The sequence below is a fragment of the Pseudorasbora parva genome, chromosome 5 (genome assembly GCF_024679245.1).
Source record: "Pseudorasbora parva isolate DD20220531a chromosome 5, ASM2467924v1, whole genome shotgun sequence".
In the NCBI taxonomy this organism is placed as follows: Eukaryota; Metazoa; Chordata; class Actinopteri; order Cypriniformes; family Gobionidae; genus Pseudorasbora; species Pseudorasbora parva.
Genome location: NC_090176.1, coordinates 5,860,812 through 5,877,097, shown reverse-complemented (window position 1 = coordinate 5,877,097; position 16,286 = coordinate 5,860,812). Strand labels below are relative to the sequence as shown.

The following is a 16,286-nucleotide window of genomic DNA, read 5'->3' as shown; positions in this document are numbered from 1 at the left end:
GAACATCGGATTTCAACACTAATATCTTCATCACATCAGGGTGAGGAGTTCATGACAGGTTTACATTTTTGGTGAACTAACCCTTTAAGGTCAGGAATGCTGATATAAATGTGAGCTATAAAGTCAGAATTGTGAGATAAAAAGTTGCAATTAACTTTTTTTTTTCTGTAGCAGAAACAAGCTTCCATATTATTTATCAATTTGATTAGTGTCCAAATTTTCTTTCCATTTCTGACAAGTATAGGCTACATATAATTATTATAAATGCAGACTCAGTGCTTATAAGAAGAATGAACATAAAAAGCTAAACTAATAAAAGAAGCCATAGAATATAAAAATTATTGTTAAATACATATTGTTAAACATATTGTTAAATACGTTGTAGAGATATTTATTTTTCTTTCGCATGCAGTTTTTTTTTTTTTAAATCTATAGTTCTGCACTTCTGTTGCTCTTGCCTGCTGTTGCCTGATCGATGCATCACACAGCGGCTAGTTTGGTCTAGGACTTCACTTCTCAGAACATGCTGGAAATAAACGCATTGAAATCGTTATTATAAAATATAAAAGTACGCTGAATAGCGCGTAGTTATCTGGCATTGTTTCTGGGATCATTTACATGTGTTTATGTGTACGATATAAGCCTCTCTGGACGCTGTGTGTTTATTCCGTGTAGTTTGTAAGTGATCCGGGTCCGAGATGTGTGATCCTGCGGTTCTGACGGTGCGTCTGGTTCGGTCTTTCGAGCATCGCAACTTTAAACCGGTGGTTTTCAAAGACGTTCATTTAGATCAGACGGTGGAGGAGTTTATTACATTTGTTAAGAAAGGTAGACACGATGACAACGGGGCTGACAGAATGAGAAAAAGTACTTGATATTAAACATTGACAAATAATGAGTAACAAGCACTTCTCTCTTTGAAGACGTTTCAACCAGAGCCGGATTGCCTCCACCCTTTAAGAAGTTTGAGTATGGTAAGTACATTTACTCACTACTTTCCCCCCAAAAATAACAGTTTATGCTTTAACGTCATGTTGTTTTGTTGTTGCAGACACAATGAAAATCATACACCAAGCACACGGAGCAAAGGTAACTTTAAACATGCTCAGAAACTTGTGGTAATATTGACATGATTACATTTTGGGTGAAGCACAGTAAGTTACTTGATCAACCCTACATGAAGTAGTTGGAAATGAGATCTCGATTGAAACTCATTCCTAAATATTCGCCTATATTTAGATCTGTGTGAGAGAGCAGTTAAACCACACACAGTATTGTTATTTCTATTGCAAATATTCATATAATCACTGAAGTACGGGGATAGCGATCAAAATAGAGCAAATCACCTTTTGAAAGTAACTTGACACTTCAAATAACGATTGTATACATTTCATTGTTGAGCCTGTAGGTGGCGACTGTTAAAATGTGTTTGTTATTGAATCATTCAAGAGAATAGTTCAAAATCGCTTATTCATCCAGATTTAGGCTTGTTCGACTTCATACAGCGCTGCACAGACCGATCGACGGATTTATCTTAAGCAGTCCATTCCGGTTCGAAATTTTGTCCGACTTGAGTCAGCGCCAGTGTTGCCAGATTGGATCGACGATTTCCAGCCCAAAAGTTCACTAAAATCCGCCCAATCCAATAAAAAAAAAACACTAAATTTTAACTTCCAAATTAATGTGATATTTTATCATAATATTATATTTTGTCTTGTCAGTCAAGCTTGATTAGCAACAAAAACTATTCTCGTCGCTTCATAAAATGATTGTAGAACCACTGTGAGATTAACTTTTTAACAATGTCTTTAGTTCCTCTTTCTGAGCCATCTGTGTCTGAAGATGAACTGAGGTCTTATGGTTGTCTAACATGAGGGAGAGGAATTATTGACCGAATTTTAGTTTTTGGGTGAACTAACCCTTTAATGCTGCAATCCATTATTCACCGCTCTGTTATTATGGCAGGAAGTTTAAAATTTTACATTTTTAGGCAGGTCTGCCTCAGCGGTCTAATGCACATTCCAGGCATCCCGTAACCCGTGTTTTTCCAACCTTCAACCTGTGAAAGTGCACTGGAACAGCCGTCAAACCGATGACTTCCCAGTCCCACCCGTGAACTCATACTAGATCGATGTACTCCCAGTTACGAGTTCTGACGCCACATAGTCCGCAAAACATCAATGGCAGCCCCTACGGATGAAGCGTTTATGAAATTCATACATTACATTTTTTTTAAAATTAAAATAAGGTATTGCCATAGAATGTAAAAAAATATGGCCGTGGTGTCCGTGACGTCACCCATAGGATTCTTAAGAGCAGTTTTGAAGCATAAACTAGAGACGAGCTGGCTGTCACGCCCGGATAACAGAAAATGGGCAAAGAGGCGGGACATGGGCGGAGCTGAGGTGACGTGATGACTAACGTCAGTGGATAAATGGCTATCCACCTGTCAATCAATGTGGCCACACCCTTAATTATGCAAAACTTTAAGGCTTTATATAATGTAAACAAATGAGTTTACGAATGAATAAAATAATACCAAATACAATTCCAAATATACTAAAAATGTAAAATAAAAGGTATAACAGCTTCTGTTGTCTTATGCACCATTTTTTTCTCCTCTGTTTCCCTCAAATAAGCAAGGAGTAAGCACCTTTGGTGATAGCACTGATTGTAGATGAGCATAAGCCCCGTACGGTCCGGCATGTTTTGTTTACATCTCGCTTCCACAATTCTTCACGCTCAGGCAGTTTGCCGTGACTTTGCCTGGAACGCTAAAAAGTCGTGAGTTGTGGTTTGAAGTCGTAACTTACGTGCTCAAAAACCTGCCTGGAATGCAGAATAACAGTGCTGGTCATTGTCAACATGATAGCCAATCAGATCAAAGAAAGCCGGCCTTAATGTTCACAGAAGATGAGTGTGAATTTCAATGCAACGCTTTTAGTTTTTACAGTGAAAGAGTGTGTTGTTAGTGAGATATAATTAGCTATACATTTAATATTTTACAACATGTTTGAAACACAAACAAGAGTGAAATATTATTATAGTGAAATATTTCAATGTAATATTATATTGTTTTTTTAACGATACAGTGGGTTTAATTTACTAATTTCATGTTCTCTTCTCCATTTATAATGGTAAAATATGGATGGATTAGAATCAATCTAATGGTGAAGATGTATAGCTCTATAAACAAAATGAGTGAATATAAACTATCATGATAAATATTAACAGTAAGTTTTTTTGATGATTTCAGACAAATGAGCTTGTAATGAGCTTAGAGGATGATGAAAAGTTGATTCTGCGTGATGGCTGCAGGTTACGAGCATGTGGCGTTGGTACGTAAAATCATATATACACAAGTATTTATATATATACACACACACACACACCCATCAGGCATGACTGATGATCTCTTCATCACGGCTCCTGTTAGTGGGTGGGATATATTAGGCAGCAAGTGAACATTTTGTCCTCAAAGTCGATGTGTTAGAAGCAGGAAAAATGGGCAAGCATAAGGATTTGAGTGAGTTTGACAAGGGCCAAATTGTGACAGCTAGAGGACTGGGTCAGAGCATCTCCAAAACTGCAGCTCTTGTGGGCTGTTCCCGGTCTGCAGTGGTCAGTCTCTATCAAAAGTGCTCCAAGGAAGGAACAGTGGAGAACCGGCCACAGGGTCATGGGCGGCCAAGGCTCATTGATGCACGTGGGGAGCAAAGGCTGGCCCGTGTGGTCCGATCAAACAGACGAGCTACTGGAGCTCAAACTGCTCCAGAAGTTAATGCTGGTTCTGATAGAAAGGTGTCAGAATACACAGCATCTCAGTTTGTTGCGTATGGGGCAGCATAGCCGCAGACTAGTCAGGGTGCCCATGCTGACCCCTGACCCCGCCGAAAGCACCAATAGTTGCACGTGAGTATCAGAACTGGACCACGGAGCAATGGAAGAAGGTGGCCTGGTCTGACGAATCATGTTTTCCTTTTGTGTGCGTCAATTACCTGAGGAACACATGGCCCCAGGAGGCACTATGGGAAGAAGGAGAGCCGGTGGAGGCAGTATGATGCTTTGGGCAATGAAACCTTGGGTCCTCCATCCATGTGGATGTTACTTTGACACGCTCCACCTACAAGCATTGCTGAGACCATGTTCAGCCTTTCATGGAAACAGTATTCTGGTGGCTGTGGCTCTTCCAGCAGGATAACACAAAGCACAAATGCTTCAGGAATGGTTTGAGCACAACAATGAGTTTTGAGGTGTTGACTCGGCCTCCAAATTCCCCAGGTCTAAATCCAATCGAGCATCTGGGGGATGTGCTGAAGAAACAAGTCCGATCCATGGAGGCCCCACCTCACAACATACTTAAGACTTAAAGGATCTGCTGTTAACGTCTTGGTGCCAGATGCCACAGCACACCTTCAGGGGTCAAGTGGAGCCCGTGCCTCGACGGGTCAGGGCTGTTTTGACAGCAAAAGGGGGACCAACACAATACTAGGAACATAATGGTTATAATGTTATGCCTGATCGGTATGTAAAAATGACTATTTGTGTACCTGCTGAAATCTCATTTTTAATTCTTCTCTTCACAGCCAATGAAACCGAACTTGCCTTCTTCAGAATGGAAGATTATAAGAAGTTTAAGGCCAATCCACAGACGGAGTGGTGATGCGGTCCGGACTCAACACCAGAGGCTGTGACCGTGATCTCTGAGTGGCACTGAAACTTCTATTTTAATTTAATCTATAGCTTTACTTTTTATATTGTAGTTGTACCATTCAAATGTTGTCAGTTACAGATATACAAGACATTTTTTGGAGATGTTTTTGTGTTGTAATTATTCTTTTCATATGTAAGAATACTCTTTTTTTTCCAGATCAAAATGTACATGTTTAATTATTTTAGACCTTTTCATTTCATTCAAAACAAATCACATACCAGAAATATTGTTTAAATTAAAGGACACATTGAAAGTTGTTTGCTGTTTTTGTTAAATAAAGTTCAAGGTATGAATCATGCTTTCACAACACTCGAAACATTGATTGAAAGTTCAATGTAAAACTCTTTTTCCAGTACAATATCCACGATAACTACATCCAAGCAGTCAGACCACAAAAAAACAACCATTAAAAAAAATTGTAAAAAATGTAAGACAGGCTTTGTTTACATGCATTAATGCGATGGAATTTGTATTATTATTAGTCCTCAGTATAATATAGGCCTCCCTGTTACAGATGGAGTTTACACAGTAACTGGCCCAGAGGAAGATCCGCTTAAGTTTTTGCACATGGTTACACACATGGTTGGCACAATATAAGGCACACCATAAAGTCCGTTCAGTGCAAAGAAAGATTTGGAAAAGTTGAGGCAGGAGTTATTGAAGGAGTTCACCTTCAGGTAAGGCTAAGTTAAACTAGTCCCAAAATTTGACCAGGTTAAAAATACTTTATAAACATTTTCCTCTTTATATTTAGCCCTTGGATTTTATTAACCTGCAAATGTAAACCGTTGGCCACTGCACTGCCAACTGTATATCCATTTAACACTTAATCTGATAAGAGTCCTTATTCTTTTTAGTATTTCTTCCTGGACTTCCTATGGTACTCCATTAGCCACCACATGGTGGTGCTGTAAGACTGGACAGTTGCGTTTCCTCTCCCATCCGCGGCGGATTCGTGTCAGTCTGGTGGAGATGCATGGTAGGAGCAGAAAGCAACGGCCCACCAGAACGATGCAGGGCAGAACTACAGCCAATACGTAGCTGGGTGGCATGTAGAATGGATATGCTTCAATGTGGAAGGCAAAATCCCAGCCAAAGAAGAGTGTGTGCATGATGGACAGAGTCAGAGCAATGTAGCCCAAGCCTGACTGAAGGAAGAAGAGAGAAAGTTTAATTCAAATTTAGTAAATGTTAAAAGAATTGTGCTTGTAGGTTGAATACTCATTTGCATGCTAATCAAAGACATTGCTAAAAATGAAAATCATGTCACAACATCTGGCATTGTCTTTGTTTTGCCGTTTTAATGCGCTCCACCCAGAGCAACATTTTCATGTTTCCTACAAATCAACTATAAATCAGTGAATGCACCAAAACTAGATAGATATAACTAACATCACACAGGGCAATAGATCATGCAGCATGTACTTTGGTAGTTTATGGAGCAGGTTTCATCTCGGCACGTAACAACCATATTGTTTGGAAATGTTCTACCCTGCTCTTGGAGACACGGGCCCAAGATCTAAAAATAATCTTAATATTGGCACATATTTAACACATTACATTCATTCACACACATACACAAAGTAAAATAAAAAAAAAGGCTAACAATATGCTAGTACATTTTTTAATAAGTTGTGACATCTGTGATGTTTTATTTATTGTGCATACAGTGGTGCTGTCCAACTTATAATGTGCTAGAATGGTCAGTTAAAAGGTTTGTTCACCGAAAAATTAAAATGATCCCATTGTTTACTCAAACTCAAGCCATCCTACACTGTCAGAAAAAAAGGTACATTTCTGTCACTGGGGCGGTACCCTAAGGTACAAAACCGAAAAGGTACTAATATGTACCTTTAAGGTACTAATTTGCACTCCTAAAGTACTGATATGTACCTTTTAAGGTACTAATATGTACCATTTTGGTACTTTTTCACTTTTGTACCTTAGGGTACCGCCCCAGTGACAGCACTGTACCTGTTTTCTGAGAGTGTAGATCTGTATGACTTTTTTTCTAAAAACTAGCAGATGCCAAAATGTCTAATTGAAGAACTAGGACTCTCTGGGAATACAAAGGAAATTAACATCTGAACTATCCCTCATGCACCCCTGGAGATGCAAGTCTCACCTCAGTATCAGTTAATCTACATCTTTTTCTGTTGACCCCCTCTCCCCCAATTCCTCATGCTGAGATCACTGAAAATACAGCAGAAATCTCTCTCTTACAACGTCAATCCACACGATACAGTATTATATGTGTTTGATATCATTTGAAATGTCTCAGCGCGACTGGTACAAACATCTCAACTCCACAGAAGTAAACTAGAACATCATAAATGTTTTAAGAGTTTCATTTTTTTTTGTCATGGTGGGTGTGGCTTTCAGCCATTTGGCCTCTCATCCATACAAGTCTACAGGACTTGATAAATGCAAATTCCTATTGTGAACTCGTGTTTACATTTGAAAGAGTTTCAAATGGTTCTGAGTATTTAAAGAAATGTTGCAAAAAGCTCAGGGCTTTACACTTTAAACAGGTCAGCCCGTAATCCTGGACGTCTCAATAGCCAGCATTATGTAATTTACAGAAGTCAGGTATATATTTCATTCTTTACTTCTGAGTATTTGATGTTATATATGAATTACCTTTGAATTGATTATGTAATTGGCTTTATACATTTACATGACTGTTAATAAATTGTTACACTTTGATTGATTCTGACTTGCTCTGGAATTATTCTGGTTGGGTATAATTTCAACAAACGGAATAATTAAATGTGTAGTTAAACGTTTAAATATAAAGAGCAAATAACCATTTGGAATTCTAACCTAAATTCTAAATTATGATTAAATGGTGTCAGATATGGAGGAATTGGAATAAAATCCCTTTGCCACGCTGAAAAGACCGAATGCACAGCGACCTTCATCCGCCGATCGTTAGCCTCCATTGGGCCGCAGTGCACCGAGAGTTCAGTCCAGGGCAGAGATAGCCAGTCCTGGTGCACTCCCTTCCTGCAGACTTCGGTTCAAACCCTGCTCCAACACATTTAAAGTAACCCTGAGGACCTTTGTTTTGCTGGTTCAGGTGTATTTGATCAAGGTTGGAGATAAATTTGGCAGGATGGTGCCCCCAGGAGCACGTATGCCCTTGGTCCAGGGGTAGCCAGTCCTGCTCCAAAAAAAGCTATATTCCTGCAGAGTTATGATCTAGGATTACTTAAAAAATACAGCAAGGTCTTTTGGAACAGAGTTGAACTGACCTCTGCGGGACAGTAACAGGTACAGGTTTGGACACCTCTAGTTTAGGCAGAGTAGGGGCTGGTTCGCCAAAGTAGACAAGTGTGGAAAATGTGTTATGAAAGTGTTTCCCAACACCATTTCTGGAAGCACACCAGCAGTACCTATTATTGAAACCCCCCTAATCAAACACAGCTGGTTCAACTTGTTAGATAAGGGAGATAAACAAAATGTGTACTGTTGGGAAACACTTTTACGGTATGCATGGGCTCACCTGTACACATGTAAACTCTCTCCAGTTGAGGGTGTTGCCCACTGAGGGAAGGGAAGTGATGGCCAGTAAAGAGAGGACGCCCAGACCCAACACTCCACAAGAAAGGTACAACTCAGATCGCCAAACTGCCAGCTCATCCCAAGGCTCCTCTATACCTGCTTTAACCTGATACATTCAGACAAAACATAACATAAATGACATACAAATAACATACTAAACATCTCAAGACCTTTATTCTCAGGCTGTTTTTTGTTTGCACACCTGTCTGTAGGCGGTATTGACGAGCCTGTGGAGTGTAATTCTGCGCAGTGGCTGGCAAAGGCTATAGACGCCATGCAACGCTGCACACAGGAAGCTCAACAGGCCCAGTTGTTTCCTCCGCTGCAACCATTTGTCCAACCAGGATGGGAAACGCTGGTATTTGGTGCCCCTCCAGAGCTGCAACCATGCAGCCAACAAGCCTGGGAAGTATACAAGTGCCAGAGTAACCAATGCTACTGCTGGCAGGCTCTCGTTCACCAGATCAAGGGCGAGGCGGTAGAAAGCATTGTGTCCTTGTGCAAGAAATGGCAGCAGAATTCCCCGCAGAAAACCATAGCCATAGAAAAAGAAAAAGAGGAGGAAGGTGACAACCATTGAGCCACTCCAAGATGGGAATAGGCGCAATGGAGCCACCTCAATATCTCGAGCAGCAGACAAGCCACCCATATCCACTGGGTGAAAACCCATTTTCCGAGCCAACTCAACAACTTTCCTCTTCCCTTCCGAACTGTTACTGCTGATCAGGACCTGCAGTAGTGAAAGGTAAAGGCTTAGAGTTCAAATAACCCTGCAGCAGTTTTCAGATACATTCTTCAAAAAAAATAAAGGTCCCAAAAATGGGTTTTCACAGAGATGCCATAGAAGAACCATTTTGGGTTCCCCCAAGAACCGTTTTGTGAAATGTGCTTGGGGGAAGAACCTTTTTTTCTAACCATTTTATTGTTGAAGCAATGGTAAAGCCTGGTTCAGACTACAAGATATGTTTGTCTGTTACGATAGTTACTGTGTCAGATTACGCGATTTTTACTCGTAAAATCTTGTCGTGTCCTGGACTAGAAACATGTCAGGCTACACGTTGCTACTCGACCAATCATCGCTTGTTGTCACGACATGCGTGATGTCAATGACTTTAAGAAACAAGAGTGTAAACAAACGATGTCTGAAGCAGGGTGTTTTGGCTGTTTTAGGTTTAGAAAAGCGCAAAAATAGAAAGAAAAACCAACAAAGAACATGTTTTGCTGGAAGAGGATATTATGGGCTGTCAATCCTCCAAAGAGAACTGAGGTAAAATATTGTTCTTTTTATATTAAATATTTAGTTATTAGCCAGTAGTAAAAGCTTGCCACCACAACATATTTGTAAAACATATTTTAAGCTTACATTCCAGTAACGTTACTCACCGGGTTCCTGAAGGGCTTCCGCTATCGTTCGCCAACATTTTTCTTATTTGGTTGTGGTAGTCCGTCGGTGACACATCGTACAGACAGGAGTACTATTGCCAAAACTCCACAAACCTTTCCTCCATTTTATAATTCCACCTAAAGTTAGCCGCTCCGTCATCTCTCATGCGTTTCGCCGTGTTTGAAAGCTGTGTACGAAAACTGTCTGTTCTCCGGTTGGTCAGCATCACACGTGACAGAACCCGTCGTGAAGGACCGCAAAAAAAATTAAACGGATTCAAATGTCGAATACGATGACACACTATACGAGATAAAACGATCAATTCTTGCGTCCCGACGTCCATTATCGTTTACGAATCCCTACGACACCTTACGTCAAACAGATCGTGCCAAATTCGGGCTAATATCGTGTAGTCTGAACCAGGCATAACAAAACCAACGGTTCAAAAACAAAAAAATATAAAAGTGACGGGAGCATTTCGCCGCCTTCACGCTCGCTGTTGTTACTAAGCAACCGGGTAAACAGCTGCTGCTTTGATGACGCAAACAACTCCGGTTCGGACCTAAATAATATAATATGAACACATTCCAGCGGGGGCAGGGGGAGCAATCGAACTCGGGTTCGGTCCAGGCAATTGAACCGAGTGTGAAAGCACCCTTAAGAACCTTTTCGCACTACAAAGAACCTTTGTGCAGTGGAAAGGTTCTTTGGATATTAAAGGTTATTCATGGAACCATAAAGCCTGCCAAAGAACCATTTAGGAACCTTTATTTTTAAGAGTGTACAGATAGCACAACAACAGCCCTGACCTGTCTGCTTCCATCATGAGGCCCAGTCTGCAGCTCCCAGGTTGAAACCGTGTTAAATCCTTTGACCACCAGACTGTCTGGAAACAGCTCAGCTAGTCGCTCTGCATTGGAAGACCCATGGATATTCATCTCTTCTGCGTTACTTACATCTACAAGCACCTTCCCTGCAAGTGCAGACTGTAGCCCCAGCAAGGAGCGGTAATGCTCAGGGAACAAGGCCATAAACACCACCACTGGTTGTGCTACTGCCCTCTCCTGGTTCTTCAGCTCCACTGCGTCAGGGAACAGTCCTGATGGGATGCGATTCACACACCGACTCCCGACCACCACTCCAACACCACAAGCTACCAGCCGCACAGCCAGAGAGCGAGAGAAGTCTCCAGATCCGAGTATGGCCACCGTAGGGCTGGTTACACATACATGTGCATCAGCAAGGACTTCAGATTCTGAGAGCAGAGGAGTTGTCATATCTTCTGCCATAATGACCCTGGGATGAAGAGTGCGAGATTAGGAAACCAAACTGCTGTCCCATTACTTTTAAAGGCACAAATGTCATGCATTTTGGAGATAGAACTACACTCTACACAATTAATTTAGCACCCGGAATAAACTTTAATAGGCATTTTCTAGAAGTCCATACATTGACTGGTTTCATGATCGTGTTTTCCCAGATGCAAAATAATTATCTGATGGTAGCCATTAGTTTTATTTTTCCTCATCATATGCTTAAAATAATTTTCGATCAACTTCTGAAATGTAATTTGTATGATATGTGCTCCATGCGGCCGCTGAACACAGTGCCATTATTGCATTGGGTGTCGGCCTCTTTCAGGGCTTATTGCCTTTTAATATTAATAATACATTGATAACACATCAAGCTTGTGATTTTCTTTTTCATCCCATCAATTCATTTTTTATTGCTCGTGTCAGTAAATTTAAGCAGTCCTGAAAAGCTGGATATATTTACATACCACATAAAAGTCTCATTCTCATTATATCATTAAGTACAGTAACTTCGGTACTGTTAATATGGCATATGTGATGCAGCGTCATTAATGGTGTTTTTTTGTGTGTGTGTGTGTGTGTGTTTTTCAGGTTTTTAACCTATGCAGTATTGCTTTTGAAAGTTGTCTTCACCACTTCAAGATCCTATTATTGTTTTTCCTTATTTAAAATAAGGTAATTTTTTATTTCAAATATCCGGTTGGTTCTGTTGACCATTCACAATATTTGTTTTATTTGGAGAGGTCTTAATATTCTTTTTTTGCAGTATATGTTTGATATACAATACAATTATATATTAATTTAAGTTCATTAATACTTGTGTGTAAACTTGTTTTAAATGGCAATTAAAAAATATTTGTCCCCAATGTCCTCATATCAAAATCATTTAACATTACAAAAATTCCCGAGCAATATTTTTGGACATACACTCTCCATTTTCTCAATTGTAAACTCTTTGTGTCTATTTAATGTTCATAGTTAAAAATGTAGGTTTATGAAAAGTGCCAAAATGACCCACATTTTTCATTACTCATTTGTCTATGTGTGTTTGTGTGAAATAAATATGAAATGTTATTGTTGTTGTTATTGTTATAGTTGTTAAACATATGTTAGAAGTTTCATTTTTCGTCCTTTAAATGAGTTGTCAGTATAAGTTTCGTTTCTACTAAAGTGGTGGGAGACACGTTCAGTTACTGAGGTAAAATGCTAAAATAACATTCTTTAACTTTTACATTTCCTCAGGCTACATCATGACTTAGCGGTAATTTGAGACAATCCATTATATTGTATGATTTAACGCGTACTCACCACTTTCAAATGACTTTTTCTCGCGGCTCTTGGACTGACTTGTGCTGTGCTTTTCCAGGACCGGCGCGCTTCCGTTACTGTGTGCAATAGAGATATGAGACCGTGCAGAAAAATACATCCCTTATCATACACTCACTATCTGTATGGAGCATAGGGGAGCGTGGAGTCACGGCGCAGCGTTTTTACTGTTGCTGAAAGGTCTAGGGTCGAGTTTACAGCATTTACAGCTGATTGGTCCGAGTGACCAGTCGGTGACGTCTCGAGACCCCTTCCATTCCGTTGCGCTGCGTTGATCTCCTGTGTTAACGCCCCCTACGCGCAGCGGACACTAGATAATAACACGTTATTGAACGGGATTATAATTAATGCATAATCCATGACGGGAAGAAACATGCTTTGGACTCTAAGATTCTCATGAAGTGTGGAACCTCGGTTGTCATTGGTGCTATATATATTTTTTAGACCCGCATAGCGGACTCAGCTGATCTGGATCCTACAGCTGTACGGCCGCGATAAGGACGCGGCGAGCATGAGCACGGGCTTGTTACGCGACGAGGCGCTTACTCGCTCCACCGACTCCTCGTGCAGCTCTAACCGCACGATGATGGTGTGTGTGTCCGCGCTGACAGCGCTTGTTCTCGGTATCGGGATTCTGTGCGCTTTGGCGGCCGGTCCGCTCCATGCGCAGTGCGCGGTTGAGTGGTACGTAACCGCTATAGGCTAACCGAACACACACACACACGCGCGCGCGGGCGTAGTGTTTCCATGTTTTATGGGGACTTTCCATAGGCGTAATAGATTTTATACTGTACAAACCGTATTTTCTATCCCCTTACACTGCCCCTACCCCTATACCTGGCTCATCACAGGAAACATTCTGCATTTTTAATTTCTCAAAAAAAATAATTCTGTGTGATTTATAAGATGTTTTCCTCATGGGGACCAAAAATGTCCCCACAAGGAAAAGGATACACACACACACACACACACACACACACACACACACACACACACACACACACACACACACACACACACACACACACACACACACACACACACACACACACACACACACACAAGCAACACTTTTGTATTAATATTTGCATGTGTCTTGCTGACTCATGATTTCTATACTTATTTACGATATATTGAAATTCTTATACTGAATATGTTTTGTTAAGAACAATGTGCATTTACTTTTAAATCGTAACATATTTAGTATTATGATGCATCAGCCAATGTGTTATTATTTGAAATAAATAGAAACATTTGCTAATTTAGTTGTAACAAAATGTGAAATTATTCAAAGATGTCATCTTACCCCATTACTGGGTAATTTTACAGAACATACAGTATAAATGGCTTTTGATATCATTCTTATTAATATTTATATATTTCTAAGTGTCATTATCATTAATGTAAAATACAAAATCAACTATTCTATTTCAAATTTAGTTTTGACAAGATTAATAATTTAACAGAAAAGATGACAGACAAAGCAGAATCCCAGTAAAGTTTTGCTGTGCATACTAATCCCAGTATGCATAGGCATGTGACTATTTACATATTTAATTGCCCATATTTTAGATGAAGATGTCATAAAAGCAACTATGCATGCAAATGATTTCTCTCAGCTAACCTGAAGGTTATAATGAAAGTGAATATTGGCCTTCTGTGCCAATTCTGGTGGGTCATCTTACCCCAAGGGTCTAACTTTATCAATTTGCTTAAAAATAAAACTTTTACTCCACAAATCTTACATTGTCTACAAATCCTTTATTAACATAATTGATTATTTGTTCAATTTATCCTTAATGTATTTCTATCTTATCTCTTATTTATTTCACTTATTAACCTGCATTTATTTTAGGAAAATCGGTATTCCCTGCTTTGACGTCTCCTCCCTCTTGGTCAACCAGATTAAAGAGTGGTCCACAGAAACATGTCACGGGAAGAGCCAAAGATGCCTTTATTCTGTGAGTGTGTGCATGAATACTGTAAAGAAAAAGACTGAACCGGGGGGCCAGGAAGCTGTAATGGATGCAATTGCTTTGAATAATATGAATAAATATACCATCAAATAATATGAATCCAGCTCACATTAAATTAGTGTTCATTTTGTCACCTATTTTTAATTTAGTCTTATGCTAAATGTCCTTGTTAGTTTTAGTCATATTTAGTCATTCACATATCTTTTTTAGTTAGTCTAAGTCGACTACAAGTCTCGATATTTTCAAAAGAAAACTCAATATATTTTAGTCAAGTTTTAGTTAAAACGTTTAGATTATTTCTAATACCATTTCAGTCAAATAGTGTTTCACACATCTCAAATATTGGTTAAATGTCATATTTACCAGACAAAATACACTTGATGAATGATTTGTGAGTGTACTTATAAGGGAAAATACGTTTGCCTTTTTAGGCACTATTTTAAACTTGTATTGCGTTAAATTATATTTGCTTGCATTCATTAATATTCATGTGTGTGCTTATATAAGTATAATAAAATAAAAATATTAGGATGCAAGGTATTAATGTTTTAAATTTTCACATTTAAGGAAATCTAGTGTAGATACATGTATATTTATTAAAGGCACATACAGGCACAAAATGGGTAAACCATGGGATTACAAATGAAAATTATTATATTTCCAGCCACAAAATGACTCTAAATTTGCCTCTTTGCATTGGAATTCTCTATTTTAACATTAATCACTACACTAATAGTAATACAATTAATACATATGTTAGAAAAGAAAAAAGAAAAATATTTTAAGTGCTCATTAATGGACCATAATTATTGCATAAATAGTTTTACTAGCAAAAGATCTCAAAATGTTCATTACTGTACTGTTTACCTGTATAGTGAAGCTGTTGTCTATTCATGTTTTGACAGCGCTGGCTTGAGCTTCATGAGCCACGTGAGCGCTCACACCGCAGAGAGATGAACACAAGTCGCCACTCTGTTATTCAATGGCTCTGGCTTTAACTGGTGGTCAAACTTTTTTGTCTGTTCTCCAACTCAGTCACAAAATGCTATTTAGTGTTTGAATTTCATATTAAAACTTTACAAATTTGGCATGAGATTTATTTGACCAGAGTGAGAGCGAGAGACAGCCTGAAAGCGTGTGTCTCACGTAAAATACGCGGCAGTTCAAGAAGTCCTCGCTGCAGCCTGTAGCACGATGACGTACTGGATCAGATCCAACACGTACTGGACACGCATGCGCGGTGGTTTCATTCACATTTTGGTGACGTCACATACGCATAGAGTAGTAACATTTTGTATACAGTAGAGTTCTGGGGACATCATATATGCATGCGCAGTTGAGAGTTTTGGTGAACTGTGGATAGATCAAAACTCAAACCGCTCGTGCGAAAACACTAATTAATAACCACTAACATGCTCATGACATGAGGACACCCATTTTGCATTTTCCCTTGAATGTTAAGGTATTTTAAGTTGCTTACAGATTTTGTTGTATTGTACCTTGAGGATTAAAATTTATTAGATGCAACAGCAAATATGACCAGGATATATTACAATTTTAACTGCTTTGCATGCATGTTGCATGCTTATGTAGAGAGAAACTATGATAACTTCAGCATCACAATGACTTATTCATCAATAATTACTTAGTACTATTTATCAGTACTACTACTGACAGCTACTAAGGTTAGAACATCATCTATATACAATATTGACCATATATGACCTTAAAGGTGCCCTATGAGTTGAACCAATATGTTAAATTGTTCTCTGATATCTACATAGAGGGTATGTGGCTTATTTAAGGGCAAAACATGTCCAGATACAGTTTTAAAGTTCCATTTACAACCCTATAAATTGTCCCTAGGATGTAATGCTCTGTTTTTGCCTTATTTGGAAGAGTCATTAATATTAATGTTGAGCTCTGCTTTGATTGGCTTATTTCAGCAGCTCACAGCAGTTCAGTTGTTCAGCGAATCGGCTCGTGAGTCCTGACAGAACACAGAGCGA

At 39.3% G+C, this 16,286-nt stretch overlaps 2 protein-coding genes across 2 annotated transcripts; one reads left to right on the top strand and one right to left on the bottom strand.

Moving 5' to 3' along the window:
• The first annotated feature begins 453 nt into the window (after nucleotides 1-453).
• c5h2orf76 (chromosome 5 C2orf76 homolog) lies at nucleotides 454-5,284 on the top strand. Its single transcript, XM_067443104.1, has 6 exons — nucleotides 454-568; nucleotides 676-828; nucleotides 924-974; nucleotides 1,052-1,089; nucleotides 3,257-3,338; nucleotides 4,587-5,284. Exons 2-6 carry the CDS (start codon nucleotides 699-701, stop codon nucleotides 4,661-4,663), a joined length of 378 nt encoding a protein of 125 aa, XP_067299205.1. The 5' UTR covers nucleotides 454-568; nucleotides 676-698; the 3' UTR covers nucleotides 4,664-5,284.
• A 305-nt stretch (nucleotides 5,285-5,589) lies between these two features.
• steap3 (STEAP family member 3, metalloreductase) lies at nucleotides 5,590-12,422 on the bottom strand. The gene is made up of 5 exons (XM_067443103.1): nucleotides 12,284-12,422; nucleotides 10,472-10,958; nucleotides 8,481-9,008; nucleotides 8,220-8,384; nucleotides 5,590-5,862 (listed from the first exon to the last, which is right to left on the bottom strand). The coding sequence occupies exons 2-5, from the start codon at nucleotides 10,949-10,951 to the stop codon at nucleotides 5,590-5,592; spliced, it is 1,446 nt and encodes a 481-aa protein (XP_067299204.1). The 5' UTR covers nucleotides 10,952-10,958; nucleotides 12,284-12,422.
• Nucleotides 12,423-16,286: the final 3,864 nt, after the last annotated feature.